The sequence below is a fragment of the Takifugu rubripes genome, chromosome 21 (assembly GCF_901000725.2).
Source record: "Takifugu rubripes chromosome 21, fTakRub1.2, whole genome shotgun sequence".
NCBI lineage: Eukaryota > Metazoa > Chordata > Actinopteri > Tetraodontiformes > Tetraodontidae > Takifugu > Takifugu rubripes.
In genome coordinates this window covers 13,857,726-13,874,879 of record NC_042305.1, presented here as the reverse complement: position 1 = coordinate 13,874,879, position 17,154 = coordinate 13,857,726, and the positions used below count along the sequence as shown (strand labels likewise).

Genomic DNA, 17,154 nt, shown 5'->3' with positions numbered 1-17,154 from the left:
TATTTTCAATATTTAATCTGAATATCTAAACTTAATTGAATCAATCATATTGAATATAGCTATTGAACCTATTATTTACCTTTTATTTAATTATATTGAGAGAAAAAAAAGTTGTCAGTTGTTATTCTTATTTTTACCCTACGAGATTGGTACCCACATACTGCACTTATTTTGGTACATTAAACATACATTAAAAAGGAAAAAAAAAGCATGATTTTTTTTGTCCCCCTCCCTAACATCATTTGGGGTTCAAATTGGTAGCGATAATATAATTTTCAGTCAAATACAACATATTAAAGAAAGGTAAGTTAATTTATCAACAGACATGAAACATGAGGTTGTAAAACACCAGATTAATACATATACATGGAATAAACAAAGGTGTGTTATTCGGTCAGATCCAAGCTCCACCCCTTCTCATCTTGCATTACCAGGGATGAGAGATGCTCTTGGGGCTGCGCGGCAGTAAGGAGTACAAAAGAAAAACCTCTGCTAGAGAAAGAAAAAGAGCTACAAAATAGAATTAGCTATTAGACATCCGAGGACATGTGTGAAGTATTCCATAAGTTCATCATGGGGCTACATCATTTTCTAAAAGAGTATTTCCTTGGTTTTTGGGACTACGAGACCCCAAAGGTGATGGTGATTAAAAACAGAACTCTCGGACTCATTTACAGAAGTGTACAGTTTCTTGTCATCACCTATTTCATCTGGTAAGATCCATGTTGCATGTCTACGCACTAGAAATTAAAATAACGCTTTACTGAGCATTGCACAGACCAAATTTTGTAAATGATTACTCTAAACTGTGGGCAAACTGAGAATATGTCGTAAAACGTCTTAGTTTCATTGTTTCAAATATTACTCAGGCTTTTCGATCAGATGTTATGTGAATAATTGTGTCAGCTTACTTTGTTCTTTTGCTTTAAGAGAAGCAAATGTATATAGTAAGTATATAATTGTATGCTTATAACATAATCTGAGGTCACAACAGAAAATATGATCTGGTCTATCTCCTCTGTCCTCTTGAAGGTATGTGTTTATAAGTCAAAAAGCATACCAAGAGATCGAAACCCGTCCCGAGATTTCAGTTTATACACTCATGAAAGGAATTGCAGTTCATGGAGATGAAATCTTGGACACTGTGGAGTATGCACGGCCATCAGAGGTAGCTTCAGAACAAAGCCTTTCATTATGATGAAGCACCTCAACTCCGCCATCCTGAGCTAAAACCAGCTGACAATAACTGAAGACCTTTTTCCTCCCAGGGTGGCGACGTAATTAGTACAATATTAAGGAGAGAATTTACTTATGATCAGAAGCAAGGAACCTGTGCAGAGGTGAGAGGTCACCAAAGTGTTTTTTTTTAATTGTTCAGATACATAAACATTTATGCTTTGTACTGACTGAGCATCTTTGTTACTTTAGTATTTTGATGTTACCAATGCCAACTGCTCAGCAGACTCCGACTGCGTCCAGGGAGAGGTGGACTTTGATGGCCACGGTATGGTTTTCATTTTGAAACTCTGCACAAGCGATGTTGGTTCATAGTTATTACATTACATTAATTTCAACGTCTGGAACACTTTCTTATAGGCAGAAGAACTGGCAGATGTGTTCAGTACTATAACCACACGTTCAAAACCTGTGAGATTCAGACCTGGTGCCCTATCGAGCGATTTGCTGCAGTACAGTAAGAACATGATGCAGATCTAAAAGAGGTTTTGGGCCAGTCCATGTCACGTTGAATTGATTTACCAACTGTCAAGATGGTTTCAAATGCACTAAAAACAGGAAGTATGTAGTAAGCTAGTATATTAGAGGCATAATCAGATTTTTTCCCCCTGTAATATTATTTAATGGTAATAATATAATATGCATTTGTGGTTAATAAAGGTTAATCATTGCTATATCTGTGACTAATCAACAAACATGCCAGAGCTGAACACACCTGTAATTAACTCAGTATTTAACAGCTAATGGGCCAATTTTCATTTGCAGGTGAGCTATCGCTTAATGTCGATTTGGCTTTGTTGTTACTTTGCTGCATCCTCCAAGCACATTAACATGTCTAGAGCCTGCTGGTTTAAGATCTGGCCTCGTAAACAGGTCACAAACAGCAGGAAACCACCACAAAACTGAATTATTCAGCAAAGATGGTCCAGCCAGACTATTTATGGGTGTCCCTGTTTGTGCGGGCCAACCTCAGAGAAGGTGATCCAGGTCCATTTGAACACACCACAATTCTGACTGTCTGTTGTCTTTACCAGAGAACCGGAATTGGTGGAAGCCATCAATTTCACTATCTTCATCAGGAATTCCATCCGCTTCCCCAAGTTTAAAGTGCTTCGGTGAAGACACACACACACAGACACACACACCCACACAAAATGATTCTGCAAAGTAACTGTGTTCATTTGTGTGGCAGGGGCAATATCAAGGATGCTTCAAACAAGCGCGACATGCAGAAATACCTCAGTAAATGTCATTACCACACGGACAAAGAGCCCTACTGTCCGAACTTCCGCCTCGGCTACATCGCAACACAAGCGAGGGAGAATTTCAGCGAACTCTGCAGGACTGTGAGTTTTGCATACCAAAGTTTGCTGCTGGAATTTGAGACGTTCCTAATCTGGAAATCACATTTCATTTTGATCAACATCCGTGTGCCTGTTTGGGCTTTTTTTTTTTTTTTATACAGGGAGGGGTGATCGGGGTTTTCATCAACTGGGACTGTAACTTGGACATTGACCCTTCAAACTGTAAACCCACGTACTCCTTCCGTCGTCTTGATCTCAGAAAGGATCAGGCCAACTCTGGTTACTATTTCAGGCAAGTTATAACACGCAGGAGTCAAGTGTTTGCCACTTTACCTCAGTGTTGCAGTGTTGCAGTTATGCTGTTTGGTTTTTTTCATCCAGGTTTGCCAAATATTACAACAGAAATGGAGTGGAGTCTCGAACCCTTATCAAGGCCTACGGCATTCGTTTGGACGTCATCGTACACGGACACGTGAGCAGAAGCGACCTTTTCTTCAGTTAGCTGTGGCTTCTATCAGTTTTTATTCTTTCGAATATCATTCCATCTTCTTTTTTTCAGGCTGGTAAATTCAGCCCAATCCCGACCATCATCAGCACAGTGACTGCGATGACTTCAGTAGGGATCGTGAGTAATTCTCACATTAATTCTTTTTTTGGGACTGAGATTGTGATTTTACAGCTTTTTCTTGTACGCCACCGTCTGTTTTTGCCTCCCTTTTTTTAACCTTCAAGTGCACCATCATCTGCGACTGGATCATGCTGACGTTCATTGATAAGAACGAAGTTTACAGCGAGAGAAAGTTTGATGAAGTAAGTGCAAGCTTGAAAGACAATAATGGGAATATCAATCATACCCCGGCATTTTGCTACTCTGAACTATAAGCTGTTGGTTGTGGGTGAAGGAAATCTGTCCTCCACAGGTCGTTAAGGAGCCCAAGGAGCCCGTTTCCACAGAACTCAGTTTCATCAACAGCTTTGGCTCAGATCACTCAGACCTGTCAGAGGGCGTCCCGCTGTAGCGGCATCGGTCACTGAAACTAAGCATGGACCTCCCTTTGGCAGATGCAGGGACAACAACTCTGAGTGGTTTCTCAGGTGTCTGCTACAACTGCTGCCTGCTGGGAGTTGCTTTGCTGTCAGTAGTGGGTGTAAAATGGCCACAAGACCAGGCTGACAGAGAGCGTCTCCAGACAGACAGCTGGTCCTCTTAAGATCTCCCCAAATGTACAACAATGCAACTGGTTGGTTTCCTTTGAGTCCATCATGGAAGATACATGGAATCCAGTGTACTGCGATACATGTCCTCTATTAAGTCAAGTTACAAACATAAAAGTTACCATAGCAGCGTATGATGAGACATTAGTGATACGTTTGTACTACTGCAAACATAAACCTGCAGCGTTCGAGGAATCCGAAGATTCAGGCTCATGGGTTCAGCTGACCTGATGTTCTCAACTGAGGTTTCAGGAGGAAGCGCAGAGGATACTCAGAGAGCGATGGAGCGTAATCAGATAATGCAGACATTTCCCATAAAATGGTTTAGCTAACAAGATTATAAGGCAGTGTGAATCCATCTGGTTGCCTGAGAGCAATACAAATGTCAGCGGTGAAAAGACTTAAGTCAAGTTTGACGGATCGATATCTACCACCATGGGAGGAGGGAGCACGATTCAGTGGCACGTCAGTCAGAAAATTGTTATTTTTAAAAAAAAGATAATATAAATCACTGCAGAAACTTGATCAACTGTCATTTATGTTAGGATTTCTATGTCTTTAATTCATAACTCAAGCTTGTATCCAAGATGTAGTGAAGATTTTCAAATTGTGATCTTCTTCACGCAACTTTTTTTTGCATATTTAACCTACAGTAATTATTTCTATATTGAATATTAGACATTACTATTACATTTCTCCATGCAGTAGATTTGGTTTTAAACACTTGTATGCTTTGAAGGTGACGCCCTCTTTTGTACAAGTGCACCATGTGTCAGTGAGAATCTGAGCAGTTAATCTAATCGGGTCCAACATCGGTATGAAATGGGATTACTGGAGGGGAAAAACCCCACCCAGGAGGCAAAGTGAGTGTGTAAGGATACCGTGTGAGGTATCGATGCGCAGGGTTATTTTTCAAACCACCTTGCTTACAGTAGCTTCTATCTGCTAAATAATTCAGGCATTTGGGAAAAAGGACTCTACTATCTACTATAATTTAACTGTTACATAAACCATAATTGCAATTAGCTTCACTCTTAGTGAGTAAGAGGCATACGGTTAAGGCTAATTGCCCAACAGAGAAAACGATGAATGCAAGGCGCATTATCATCATTAGCTTTGCATATCAGCAATAAATGAGGAGAAAGCTCATTATTGGCAGTGACGAAGCAGTCTGGAGAGGATCATCTATAAAGATCTTTATTAGCAACAAAAATATAAAAGTTCCACAGTATCTTACAACAAAAATGTGAGAAGACCGGTAGACTCCATTTTTTGACCCTCCGAGGTGCCAGTTTTCCCCTTGTTTTAAGTTTCCACTGATGTAGCTGAGACTTAGTGAGAATTCAGGTTGATGTTTGGACTCATGGCGCCTAACCAGTCAATCGTCTCCTCCAAGAAGCTCATGTTGTAGTGGGACGCGATGTTCCGAAACACTCTGATCTGCTCAGAGAAGCTCTTTACAGACAAGGGAAGGAGAGAAGCAAAAACAGACGTAAGAACATATTGAAGCTGCCTTCATGGTTGGATTCAGTGACGATTCAATGATATTTAAGAGAAAAAACCTTGATTGAAAAAGTGAGGTCAAAATCTCTGGCACATGTGCAGTACAGGGGCATGTTTGCTTCCTTTACTCCTTTACATTTTCTGCACATCTAAAAACAGTTAAAGTTAAATGAGTATTTCCACAGAGAGAACAGAAGACATATTTCATATGTAAAAAGAGAAAAATGATCAATTCTGTACATATCTATTAAAAAAGCTAAAAAAATGTATTCACCAGGTCCTGCAGAGTGTAGCTCATTAGTTTCTTCTGCAGAGCCTCCACTAGTGCCATCTCAATGACATTGGTCTCATATTGTGCCTGACAGTTGGAACAGAACCACTGAGGCAACACAGAACCATCCTGAGGAGAGGAAAATACCGTTCATCAAATTCTAACACTTCATCTTTACCATCAAGGCCTGTGGTGAGGATGCTGCCGCTCTCACCTGTGCTACAGACGGGTCCTTGCAGAGGTCAAGGTCACGGCAGAAGTTGCAGTGGTGGCAGATGACCTCTGGCAGGATATAAGAGTGACAGGGGTCATGGAACTGGGCCTCATCAGAAAACTCCCCGACATCCACGAGGCGCAGGAGGTCTCTTTTCAGTTTGTTCATCTGGTTTATTATATTGGCATCCAGAGAAAGCACCTGAAGAAAGAAACGACAGAATTAAGGTAGCAGCTATTATAGCAGCTAAAATGGACAGTGGCACATGCAGACAGGAGCTTTGAAGCTTGGTAACATACCTGACAGACATATTTGATGAATTCAAGTGCTGGGTTGTTGAGTGACAGGTGAGATCCCGGCAGGACGGGGAACATCTCAGAGGGCTGAGTTACATTTCGGGTACCTGTCACCTTTTTCTGGATTTTTTGAGTAATGGTGAAAATGTTCTGTGTTAGCTCACTGGACACGTATTCCTGGGAGAAAGAGATCATTCCTGTGGGAGAAAGTTAAAGAAAAGATATAATATGATTTATAAGGGCCTTGGGGAAAAATGTGAGCATTTTAGGCAGCTTCCTAAAAGATCTCGTACCTGGAAGAGCACTCAGATCCTCCACTGCCTGCTGGGAAGCCTGGCTGCCGCCGCGTCTCTTGACTGGTGTTGCCCCGGGAGCATTTCGCCGCAGCTCCTCTTTCATGCTGTGGTAAACCGCCGCGATGTAAGCTGGGATGGAGACAGAGCGCACGTTTGTTAAGATTTGCAGGAGAAAAAAAAAGATGTGGGGTTTGTATTGCTTCTTTTACCAGAAATGATCATGAGGAAGTATTTCTGACAGGAGGCCGTCTGGGGTAAAAACTGCATGATATTCCAGTTACTCTCGATCAGCTCCTCCACCTCATCAATCTCGCCATCGCCGTCAGCTTCCTCAGCTTCTTCCTCCTCTTCATCATCGCTGCCTTCCTTGTCTCCCTCTTCCTGGCCCTTTTTGGTACCTTCCTAGAAATAAAAGCATACACAGGACTGAGTTTGTCCTGCTTTTCTCTGTCATTTGATTCCACCCGGATTTCCTTAGTTACCTGTCCATACAAGACGCTGGACGGAAGTTTACCCTTCACCCCACCATAGTTAGCTGGATCCATCCACAGCAGGAACTCCCAGCATCGGGAGAATGAGATGGATAGAGAGTGAAAGATTTCCTTTGAATGGATGCTGGAGGAAAAATGAGTAAATAAATTAAAATGCACTATTATTAACAGTGCTTTGTAAGGTTATTCAAAGAGAGGATAGCCATTAGAGGCTATTGTTTAGCTTTAACTATAAGGATAGGATTTTTACTCTACACATTCACACAATTTCTCCAGGTCTAAATTACATGACATTTAAAGAAATCTCAGCGTGGATCACTGATATCTGTGACATTGTTAGAGAGACAGCTACTGTCTGTAGATGCATTAACATGCTTAGTCTGTCTGACCTGTTGGTGATGTACTCTACGTAACCAATGGCGTCATCAATTCTCCGTTTCTTGGTGCACAAAATGATCCTGTTGAAGTTTCCGTAGACGACAGTCGACCCAAGTCGCTTGAACTCGGAAATCAACCTGACGATTAAAGGACGGTTTTAAAATACTAAATGTGCCTGAGGCCTGAGCAGCAGGAGGACGGTACGGGACTCACTGCAGAAACACCTTCTTCATCATGTTGTGCAGGGTGCGGTGCAGGGCAGGGTCATAGAGCAGAGAGCTGGGAGAGCGAAGCCAGCGGTAGAAGTGCATCACCTGGTTGTCTGCATACACGTTGTGGAACTGTGTGATCTCTCGGACCCACCCAACCACCATGCTTTTCAAGATTCTACAGGACATACAGGGAGAAAAACAGGTAAACCAGGTTCACAACACAGCAAACCTGCTTCCACAATAAAGTGGAGGGTTGAAGTGATGGTTTTATACCTGAAGGTGTTGGAGCAGAGAGCCGTCTCGTCATAGCTGGCGACAGCGCTGGCTCCTTGGTTTCCCATCATCATGTCCTCCAGTGAGGCCTGCTGGATCACGTCAAAACTGACGCCCACACTGGCTCCACCCTCCATATCATTGACGTGCTGTGACTGGAGGATAGTGTTCACTGCCAGGCTTTGTAGGTCCAACTCAACGCACGCTGAAAGAAACAAACACTTATTAAAACACCAATTTGCCTCCGAAAAACAAAAGGATCATTCCGATTTCTCCTCCATCTCGGGTACCTGTGGAGTAACATCCCTGAGCGTTAATCTCCACGGATCCTTTGTCATCACTGTCCATGACGAGGCGACTATCGTCGGCCTCTTTACCTCCCAGGTCGGGCCTGGACGTGGGCGAAAGCCACAACAGATGGTTGTGTTTCCGTAAATGCCTTGCTAGGAACAAATCCGAACCAAAGATGGACACATCCTGAGGCAAGTTCCCAACAGGTAGGTGGTAATACCTGACAACAGGAGAAAAGAAGAAAGTGTGTTTTCTATTCATCAACACACAAAGGAAGAGGTTGAAACGGCAGTGTTACAGTGGACAATACCTGGCCATGTCAAAAGCCTGTGAAAGGCAGCTGTCCAAGTTGAGGTAGTGTCGAATCATCCGCCGGGCCCCGAGGCGTTGCCAGTCCAGCACATTATAGCTGATCTCATCGACTACGTGCACTGGTACGACTGGGAACTCCTCGAGCACAGGCATTCCAGATGCCAGCCGCTTCAACTCCCAGTTTGACTGCATGGCGATGAGAGTAGGCCCACGCCGCTCCTCCTGTAAACACAAAGTGTGTGTTAATGTACTCACTTAAATACAACAAAGTCTTGAAATAATAGTATTTTACCTTGTAGTTCAGCAGTATGCGTTGGAGGGCGCGGTAAATGGCCTTGATGTCACTTTCTGCTCTGACTTCAAAGTTGTGTTTTTCTGGGGGCAGGAGCTCCTCCGTGGTCTTGTCCAGCAGAGCAGTGCGCTCCGCTGTGTAGAGGTTGCTCAAGTTGGGCATCTGGTTGCTTCTGACCTAAAGAGAGAAAACAAATGATACAATAAGAGTAAATGCCAACCTGGAACAGATAATAAGATGATAGAAAATGGCCTCTCACTGTGTCCAAGATGAAGATGCTGGCTTTGCGCTGAGATGGAATGAACAGACCAAACAGAGCTTTGTGGCCCTGTCTGTGATGGTACAGGAACATGTGCCGAACACTTCCTAAGGACAGATGAAACAAAGTAGGGCAAGAAATAATACTTTATCTTAAATAAACAAATTGAGAAGAGAAAAATCTATTCGGATGAAAGAATTCAGGCGTGAGACTTTACCAGGCTCCAGGTAGCTGAACTGGGCGAGAGACCTCATCTCCAGATGCTCCAGGTCAAAAGTGTCGGCCTCTCTGCCTGCCAGATCCCTAACCACATGTTTATTCACCATACACAAGCATCCGAGCTGCACCAGTGCACGAAACAGCAGCGGGACCTGAAAGAACTCACATTAATGCCACCCTAAACACACAACATCATCTTGCAAATGACCGCAGATAACTTTGATACCTGTGTTTCATAGACACCCTCAATATCTGGAGCGGAGAGATCAGCATTGATCTCATTGATGTGTTCTTGGTACATGTCCTCTGGTACACAGTACTCGTAAAGGTAGTAGACAATGTTGGAGCGTGGCAGCATGCGATTCACCTGAAGGCGAACACCAGCAGGACGGTCATTCACCAGTGGCAACAGCTTTTATAGCATTTACTGGGATGGTTATGTCATTTCTCTGAGCGTGCCTTTTTGTAAGTGGCTCCCTCCTCCTGTTTTTGCACTTTCTGATTGACATAGAAGACGCGTGGGATGTTGAGCTTCATGCAGTGGAGGTCATTTCCAATCACAGCCCACAGCTTGAACAAACCAGGGTGACTAGTCTCTGCAATCTGAGGATTTGGGATTGCGACAGATCTCGTGTGAGAATAAGAGCAAAGTGAACTTCAATAGAATGATACTAACAAGAACTTGGACCCACCTGCACAATTTGCCACGGCATGTCAAGGATGCTGCGAGCTGTCCTGCGGAGGAAGCTCCCCAGGCCGGTGATTGGGCCATCTCTGATCACACCTCCTCCTACAGGTTGAGCATCGCCATCCAACAGTTTCCTCCTCTTCCTTCTCTCTTTCCTCTGCTTCAGCTGAAGCTCCCACTTCTTTTTGTGGTAACGTAGCCACACCAGTATCTCCTCCTGTTTACACACACCGTTTTGAAAGAATTTTGAAAATGTTTCTCAGGAAGAGCTCGAACATATGAAACTGTCATGCCATGTACAAGAAAGCTGACACTTTAATCTCACCCGAGTCTTCCCCACAGGTGGAGGTGGGCCCAGGATCTCTCTCCAGGATTGAGTGAGCTCCACATCCTGAGATTCCACCTGGCTGTCATCTCCTTGCGAAGACCGTTTCCGCTTGGTGCTGATTGGGATGGCTGGTTGCAGAGGCCTGGCAGGCATTCCGAAGTCTTCCATGTCTACAATCTGGCCAGCTGCAAGGGGCTGAATGGACACCTGAAAAAAGAAGGATGTAAGAGCTGATTTAAAGAAATAAAATGACCATTAGGCTGGATATTATAATGTTCTCAGGTGGACAAACCTGTCTTTTGCCCTCACTGGAGAAGAGCTCATTGATTTTCTTTTGCTTATAAATGTCATTTTTCTCCAGAAGTTTCTTGTGAAGCCAGTCGGGATGTCTCACTCTGGGTACTGGATTCTTCACCTGAATAGAACCCATTTTTAACCAGGTACACCAATCTTTGACTGACAGAACAGTGTCAGATGATCTATTTTTACCTGTTGAAGCGCTGCAGGGATGGTAATGATTTTCTGAATGGCACTTCCCAACCTCTCTATGTAATAACTCCAGTCAAGGATCTGGAATTACAGAAATAATCATAATACACTTAAGGGCAAGCATGTTCACCCAATTTGTAACATAATACTGAGAAAATCATTAAAAACTCACAGTGCGGATGTCCAAATCATGCAGGCTGGGCATCTTCAGCCACTTACGGAGGAAGTGCTTCTTCACACTGGGCTCTGCCTGGAAGATGGCTAGAGGAATGGCCCTGATGGAAATCCAAAGTGTCAGTGTCAAACTCCTCTGAGTAACATTACATGGCTCTCTCTCTCGCTCTACAACCATTTGACATCAGGACATGATTTTATGGCACCCAGAAAATCACCCCAGCCTGGACTTCAAACTAGCTGCCTATTGTTCTAATTAGGAATATAATATGGAAAGAAATTAAAACCAAACAGAAAATACGGTTTTCCGTCACAACCTATGCATTTAAACACGTTATTACTGTTTACTGCAACCATTATAAAGAATTAATGACTATTATTACTGCTGCAGTTACAAACATGGGGTTTTCTGGCACCTTTCTGTGACAGGAGAACCCTCAGGTTTTCTGGAGATCACATAGCGACAGCTCAGTCCGGCATCTTTGACCATCTGGTCTCCCAGGAACTCGGCCAGTCTCTTAGCCGTGCTGATTGAAGTGGATTTCTGTTCTCCGTAATCCTCCAGCTTTCTGGACATTGATCGGTTCTCTGAAATCAACTCAAACAGCTCTGCATCTGGCATGTTGGCAGCCTGGGAAATAAAATTTGAAAGTGGGAAACTACATTTCGTCTGAGGCTTTTTTGCTCATAAAACTGTTAGTAAAACACCAAATGGCTGTTTTGATTAGCGTTTTTACTTTCCTTTACCTTGCTGTACAGCACGTCCAGCCAGTAATCAGCTACTTTGGCCACAGAGGCATAAACCTCTTCCAGAGTGGTACCTCTGAGAAAAGACTCAAACACCGATGATTGAAATATCTTAATAAGCTGGAGCTCTCCTCTTCTTTTCACCTCAAAGCCCTTCAGCTCAGCCAGAGATCCATCTTCATTAAACACAGCATACCTGCAGTGAAGGAAAACCTTAACCCGTCACCAAAAAACCTTTTCACATCATGTCAGATTTGTATAGTCCACTGCCAAGTTACCTTTTCTTCAGCTTCTTGCCCTCCTCTTTTGAAGCCGGCAGGATCATGGCCAGATATGGTCCGTCCACTTCGAAGAAGATGCTGTTCTCCGACTTGATGTTGTACGTGAGGGATGCAGGCTCGACCAGCTCGTGATACTGATCGTTGGTGAATCCCTCCTTCACCATGATGTTCAGCATGGCCCCCGGGTAAGACACGGTCACCTTGGGCTTCTTCTCGTTGCTGGTTTTCACCACAAAGTTCTCAGGAAAAGTGTTGGGGAGTACGCACCAGATACCGTCAGTGTCCAGCTCCAGTGGCCTCCTGAGGTGTGGAGGAAGGGATGTGCGGAAAAAGAATGGCTTTAATGAACATTAAAAAAAGAGGAAACTACGGGGTACGGCTTCATGTGGTAACTTAATCTACCGCAAAATAGTCACACCGAGTTCTGAGACACTCACCCTATCTGCTCGATCAGCTCTCTGGCCTGAGTGATGATGTTTGCTCCTGTGAAGCACACGATGCCGGCCATCTCCATGGAGTACCAGCGAGCCCTGATGGAGACACAGGTTACAGCAAAATCAACACAGCTTGACAGTACAGTAGTGTTCAAAGGCCAAATTCCTGAGAATTATACTACTAATACTTTTCTAAAGCCCTTGATATGAGAACCTATGTATCAGAACCATGCGTGACCCCTACCCTTTCCTCATGACGTAGCCATAGAAGGAGTTCAGAATACACTTGTGAGCCAGCTGAAGCGAGTCATATAGGATCTCCATATTTTTACAGCGCTTCACTTCGGCTGCGTCTCCGCTCTCCTGAGCACCCGAAAGCTTTTTCTTCCACACCTGGAGTGAGAAGTCAGAAAAAAGAAGAGGAATTTCAGATAAACATGAAGCTTTTTTAAAATCAAAAAACAACAAATTGGAAAATACAGCGATTCAAAAAGGTACCTTGTGAAGTCCTTTGAATTCATAACGCCGATCTCTGAAAGCTCTCACGGTATCGACGTAGAAGGAGTTTTCTCTCTGGCAGATGGTGGTGACGCGCTCCTCCAGCTTGGTGACATGGATCTTCTTATATGCCCTCTTACAGTAATCTGAGACCGAATCACATGGGGGAATCACACCCTGCCTGACTTGTAGAACGCTTCTAAACATTAGGAGAGAAGGGACGGACCTGCCAGCCGTTTCTTCTCATGCTTGGCCTGTTCTTCCCTGTTGAGCGTGTGGAACGCCCTCGGTGGGCCATTGGGGAACAACGGCGGGAACTTCTCCGACTCCAGTTGCTGCTGGATGCGATGGAACTCGCTGCGGCTGGCTGGCACTGCGGGAAAATAAAAATAGGGAGAGAAAAGCTCAGCTCTGGTATTCAACCCTTCACGGGGACGCGGTGGCAGAAATGCCCACGTGCACTTACTGATTTCGCCTCTCCACTGCCAGGTCATCCTCCTCTGGCATGCAGCGCCAGGCTTGTTGAAGTCACAGGCAGCACAAGTGGCCTCATCAACCATAGCAGAGGGCTGTTAAAAACAAGAGCACTCAATTCCGTTTGTCCTCCGTCCACCATTTGAAGTTTTGCTTTTAGTTCTGTACCTGCAGGCGGTTGGTGAGGATGATATTTGGGTACATCGCCCCAACATCCAGATGGTAAATGAGAGGACATTCAATTCTGTTTGGAACCTCTTTTAGAGAAGTTAGCTTGGCTTTGATCTCCTCGCAAACCTGGAGGAAGGCCAAGGATGTTTTAAAACTTCCAGCTGGGAATGCTGGGGGGACCAAAGAGAAAGCCCACAAACCTCATTAAAGTTGGTGACTTCATGTAAGGGGATTTTCTCCTCTTCTTCAATGGCGTGACGCATAGTTTTCTCAACTCTTTGCAAGAGGAAGTCAAAAGCAGCTGGGTTCTGTCAACACACCACAGCCAACGGTCAAGCTCAGGTTCACCCAGGAATCAAAATTCAAACGTACCATTTTAAAACGACACGGGATATCACTGCGAAACACTCCCGACTCCAGCGCTTCCACGTGGCCGCCCACGTAGGTCTCAGAGTCCAGGACGTGGCCATCATTGGTGAGTTTGTTGAAGACCTGTTCCTGTTTGTTGGGGAAAATGATGTTTGCGTGGAAAGCCTGCACCATGAGCAGAGCTTCACACAGAGTCCCGGAACCTTTACGAAGCACCTGTTAAGTCGCGAAAGAAAAACTTTTAAAGTGAGCGCTCATTTTCAGTGCTCCCCTTGAAATGATATACACACCTCATCAGGTTCCATTGGGATGATGGTGCACAAGGCAAAGATGAATGGATGAACGTATTTCATGTACAGGTAATATGTCGCCACAGCATCTGACACAGAGTAGGTGGCTAAAGTCTAAAAGAAACAAAAACCAAGTTAAAGTCATCTGAATGTCAGTGCCTGTCCATGCTGTCAAACTCCATTAAGGTACCTGTGGCTCCTCAGTAGCCATGCGACACATCTCCTCTGGGTCCAACTCCACTGGGTCGTAGCCCAGTTTAGCCTTGGCTGCTGCCTTCAGATTATGACTTCCCACTGGCAGGTAGCTGTCTCTCTTCACCCACCTGACATGCAGGAATATTGACAATTCTAATGACTACCGGTAATTTTGAGCCGGTTCTTCAACAGCTGTAGCCCTGGGAGTGTTAATGTGTCTGTGATAGCTCAAGCATTACTGTGATTAATGCTAAATCTGTTCAGTCAACACGGGTGATGGTCCAATTAGCATGCTGTCAGAGGATGACGCACCTTAAACAGTCCATGTGGATGGCTTGACTGGACTTGTACTCTCCCTGACTGTCCTTCTGGAAACCAATCTCTCTGTGCATGCTCAGGCCATAGAGGGCGGCTCGCGTCTCGACGAAGGGCCTGATGGGAGACAAGGTGAGGGAGGTGACGACCATTGTGAGGTGAGAAACACAGCAATGCAGCATAAAAAAGAAACCTCACCAGTCAAAAAAATCTCCATTGTAGGTCACAAAGATGTTTGGTTTAGTTTCTTGAACGTGATCAAACCATCTCCGGAGAAGAGCCGCCTGCAGCCAGAGCCAAATTGCCACATATTATGGAATGCAGTAATAAAGCATTCCATCTCGTGCATATTGGCTATAACAGCCTTGTACCTCATCATCCTCATTGAAAACAGTGAAAGGTCCTTCATATTCTGGTTTGGGAGTGAATTCAAAGTCTTCAATGTTCTCAGAGACAATCTCTCTGTTTGTGATCAGAAATCCCTTTTGGAAATGAAAGGAAGAGATTTAATTGTATTTGTAGCAACAGATATTGTAAATACCAAAAGGATGCGGAACTGACCTGTCCATCAATCATGTAGGAGATCATCATAATCTGGTCAGTTTCTGCATCTGGAAATTTCAGAGGAAGTTTGGTGGTCTCTATGTCAAAGGCCAGCACGACAGGGTCCTGGAAACATTAAAATCAAAATCAAAATCAAAAAATCAAAAAGAAACCAAAGTGATTTGGAATTAATGACATAATTCTTCTCTCTGCAACATCATCCATAAAACTGTCATACCGGTCTCTCCACAAGATCATCTCTCCGGACAATTTCTGGTGGATAAGCGCTGCTTCTGTATCGGACATTGTACCAGTGAGCCTGACAGACAGACAGACAGACATAGTTGGAATTAGAATAGTTTGTGCATATACTGGGCTTTCCAAAACAGATGAGATACACAAACACATTTCTACCACATGGATCTTGAGGTCGATGGACAATCGGACATGATAGGGAACGTCATACTCCCTCATATCCACTATGTTGTCCAACTGGTCCGAGATGCTCTTGAGCATCCTCTCATCATCTGCTGAGGCCACATTTCCTCCTGACAAGGCGCTGGAAGAACAATTACATTAAAATAAATATTATACTCAGGGGAAAAATCCGAAGGACTGACTGAGTGGTAGTACCTTGATAACATTGATGTGTAGGCATCATTGGACTGTTCTCGCTCTCTGTTCTTACGCACTGCTGGGGAGATCTCACGCTTAACCTTGACGAGGTCATCCACAGTGTTGAACGACAGCTTGATGTAGCTTCTCTTTAGTCCAACTAGATGGTTCGGCTAAAAGGAAGGGAGACGACGATACAGAAAAAACAAAACAAAATCTAAGTATCGGTTTAAGTAACATACAGAAAGTAACGTGCAAATCAACAAGGCATCAATTCTCATTTTATTCTTAAAACCATCTCTCACCAGATCCAAATCCTCTTTGGGTACAATTTCCAGCTTTGACACTTTTCCTTGGAACTTCTTTGACACATACGAGCTAACTTCTCTCTCACAGTTCTGGAAAATAAAGCTACCTATAAACAAGTAGGTTCTGAAAAAAAACATATATTTAGATACACGCCAACCATGAAACCTACCTTTTTAGTAGCAATGTAAAAATATGGCTTAAAAGGGAGGGCCACCTAATAACAGACATGCCAGGAGGGATGTATTAGAACACTGGGATGCTTGCGGAATTATAAACATGTCATGTTCAGGTGAGCTCACCTTAAACCTGCTTCCATCCTCCTGGATGAAATAATAATCCACAGCACTGATCATCCTCTTGTCTTCATCCAGGATCTCTGTCTTCAATTAGATGACCACAAATTGTACATGTCTATACTCAGTCTCATCTTAACGTCAGTTCGATATGTGTACTTACTGGATGCATGTTGATCAACCAGCCTGTTTTCTCTCCCGGTTCCCTTATCCGGTCGAATCCAAAGCGGGCGTCCATCTGGTCGGCGAACTGGCTGCGCTCCAGCCGCTTGAGGGCGGACATCGAGGATCCATCGTCCCTGTTTGAGACAAATTCACTGAATTCGTGTTCATTCTGTCACGGATTGCCTATTTGAGTTTCCAAAAGAAAAAAAAAAATACTCACGGGTTTTCCCGATCTCCCCCACTTTGTCCTCGGTCCGCTCTGTACCTTCCACTGTTTTGCAGAACCATATTCTCTCTAGTTCTGCCGACAATAACACGAATGAACAAAGCGGAGGCCCGTTACAGAAGCCACATTTGCAATTTACGCTAAATGTATGTTAAAAGTAGCACTTCTGGGTTTCAACCAGAGACGCTGCTGCTGTTTTCCTATTTTGGCGCGTTTCTGCAGCAATTGCCGCGAGAGTAGGAAAAACAGAGATCGTTTGTTAATTAAAGATGGATCGCCGTGAGAGGACTACAGCAATGGCTATCCTAAACAAACCAAATCTTATCAAATGAAAGTTTTTTCTGTTATCTTTAAACTCCCCAGGTGCAAACAAATATAGATATCAAAATAAACAATACAGTCACATTTAGGACATTAATATTTCGAAGAGTGGTGAGGGATCTTTACGCAACCTGCTACAGCGTCCACTGTTTAGCCTATTTATTTTT

At 43.9% G+C, this 17,154-nt stretch overlaps 2 protein-coding genes across 2 annotated transcripts; one reads left to right on the top strand and one right to left on the bottom strand.

Annotated features, from left to right (window-relative positions):
* The first annotated feature begins 465 nt into the window (after positions 1-465).
* Positions 466-5,208, top strand: p2rx2 (purinergic receptor P2X, ligand-gated ion channel, 2). The gene is made up of 12 exons (XM_003974915.2): positions 466-713; positions 1,033-1,168; positions 1,269-1,340; positions 1,429-1,504; positions 1,597-1,693; positions 2,271-2,351; positions 2,429-2,582; positions 2,702-2,832; positions 2,922-3,012; positions 3,100-3,165; positions 3,273-3,350; positions 3,461-5,208. The coding sequence occupies exons 1-12, from the start codon at positions 547-549 to the stop codon at positions 3,557-3,559; spliced, it is 1,248 nt and encodes a 415-aa protein (XP_003974964.1). The 5' UTR covers positions 466-546; the 3' UTR covers positions 3,560-5,208.
* pole (polymerase (DNA directed), epsilon) lies at positions 4,939-17,148 on the bottom strand. The gene is made up of 48 exons (XM_003974991.3): positions 16,661-17,148; positions 16,439-16,574; positions 16,282-16,362; positions 16,152-16,196; positions 15,979-16,071; positions 15,692-15,846; positions 15,473-15,617; positions 15,297-15,377; positions 15,077-15,184; positions 14,887-14,997; positions 14,714-14,799; positions 14,513-14,632; positions 14,196-14,328; positions 14,006-14,119; positions 13,719-13,931; positions 13,547-13,654; positions 13,344-13,472; positions 13,168-13,270; positions 12,928-13,074; positions 12,702-12,847; positions 12,448-12,596; positions 12,207-12,299; positions 11,767-12,069; positions 11,489-11,684; positions 11,158-11,372; positions 10,740-10,842; positions 10,568-10,648; positions 10,371-10,493; positions 10,076-10,285; positions 9,755-9,967; positions 9,522-9,665; positions 9,289-9,429; positions 9,061-9,214; positions 8,844-8,950; positions 8,585-8,761; positions 8,291-8,514; positions 7,980-8,200; positions 7,690-7,894; positions 7,418-7,591; positions 7,216-7,341; positions 6,818-6,950; positions 6,545-6,737; positions 6,333-6,464; positions 6,043-6,236; positions 5,744-5,944; positions 5,533-5,658; positions 5,318-5,407; positions 4,939-5,210 (listed from the first exon to the last, which is right to left on the bottom strand). Exons 1-48 carry the CDS (start codon positions 16,726-16,728, stop codon positions 5,088-5,090), a joined length of 6,873 nt encoding a protein of 2,290 aa, XP_003975040.1. The 5' UTR covers positions 16,729-17,148; the 3' UTR covers positions 4,939-5,087.
* Between the last annotated feature and the right edge of the window lie 6 nt (positions 17,149-17,154).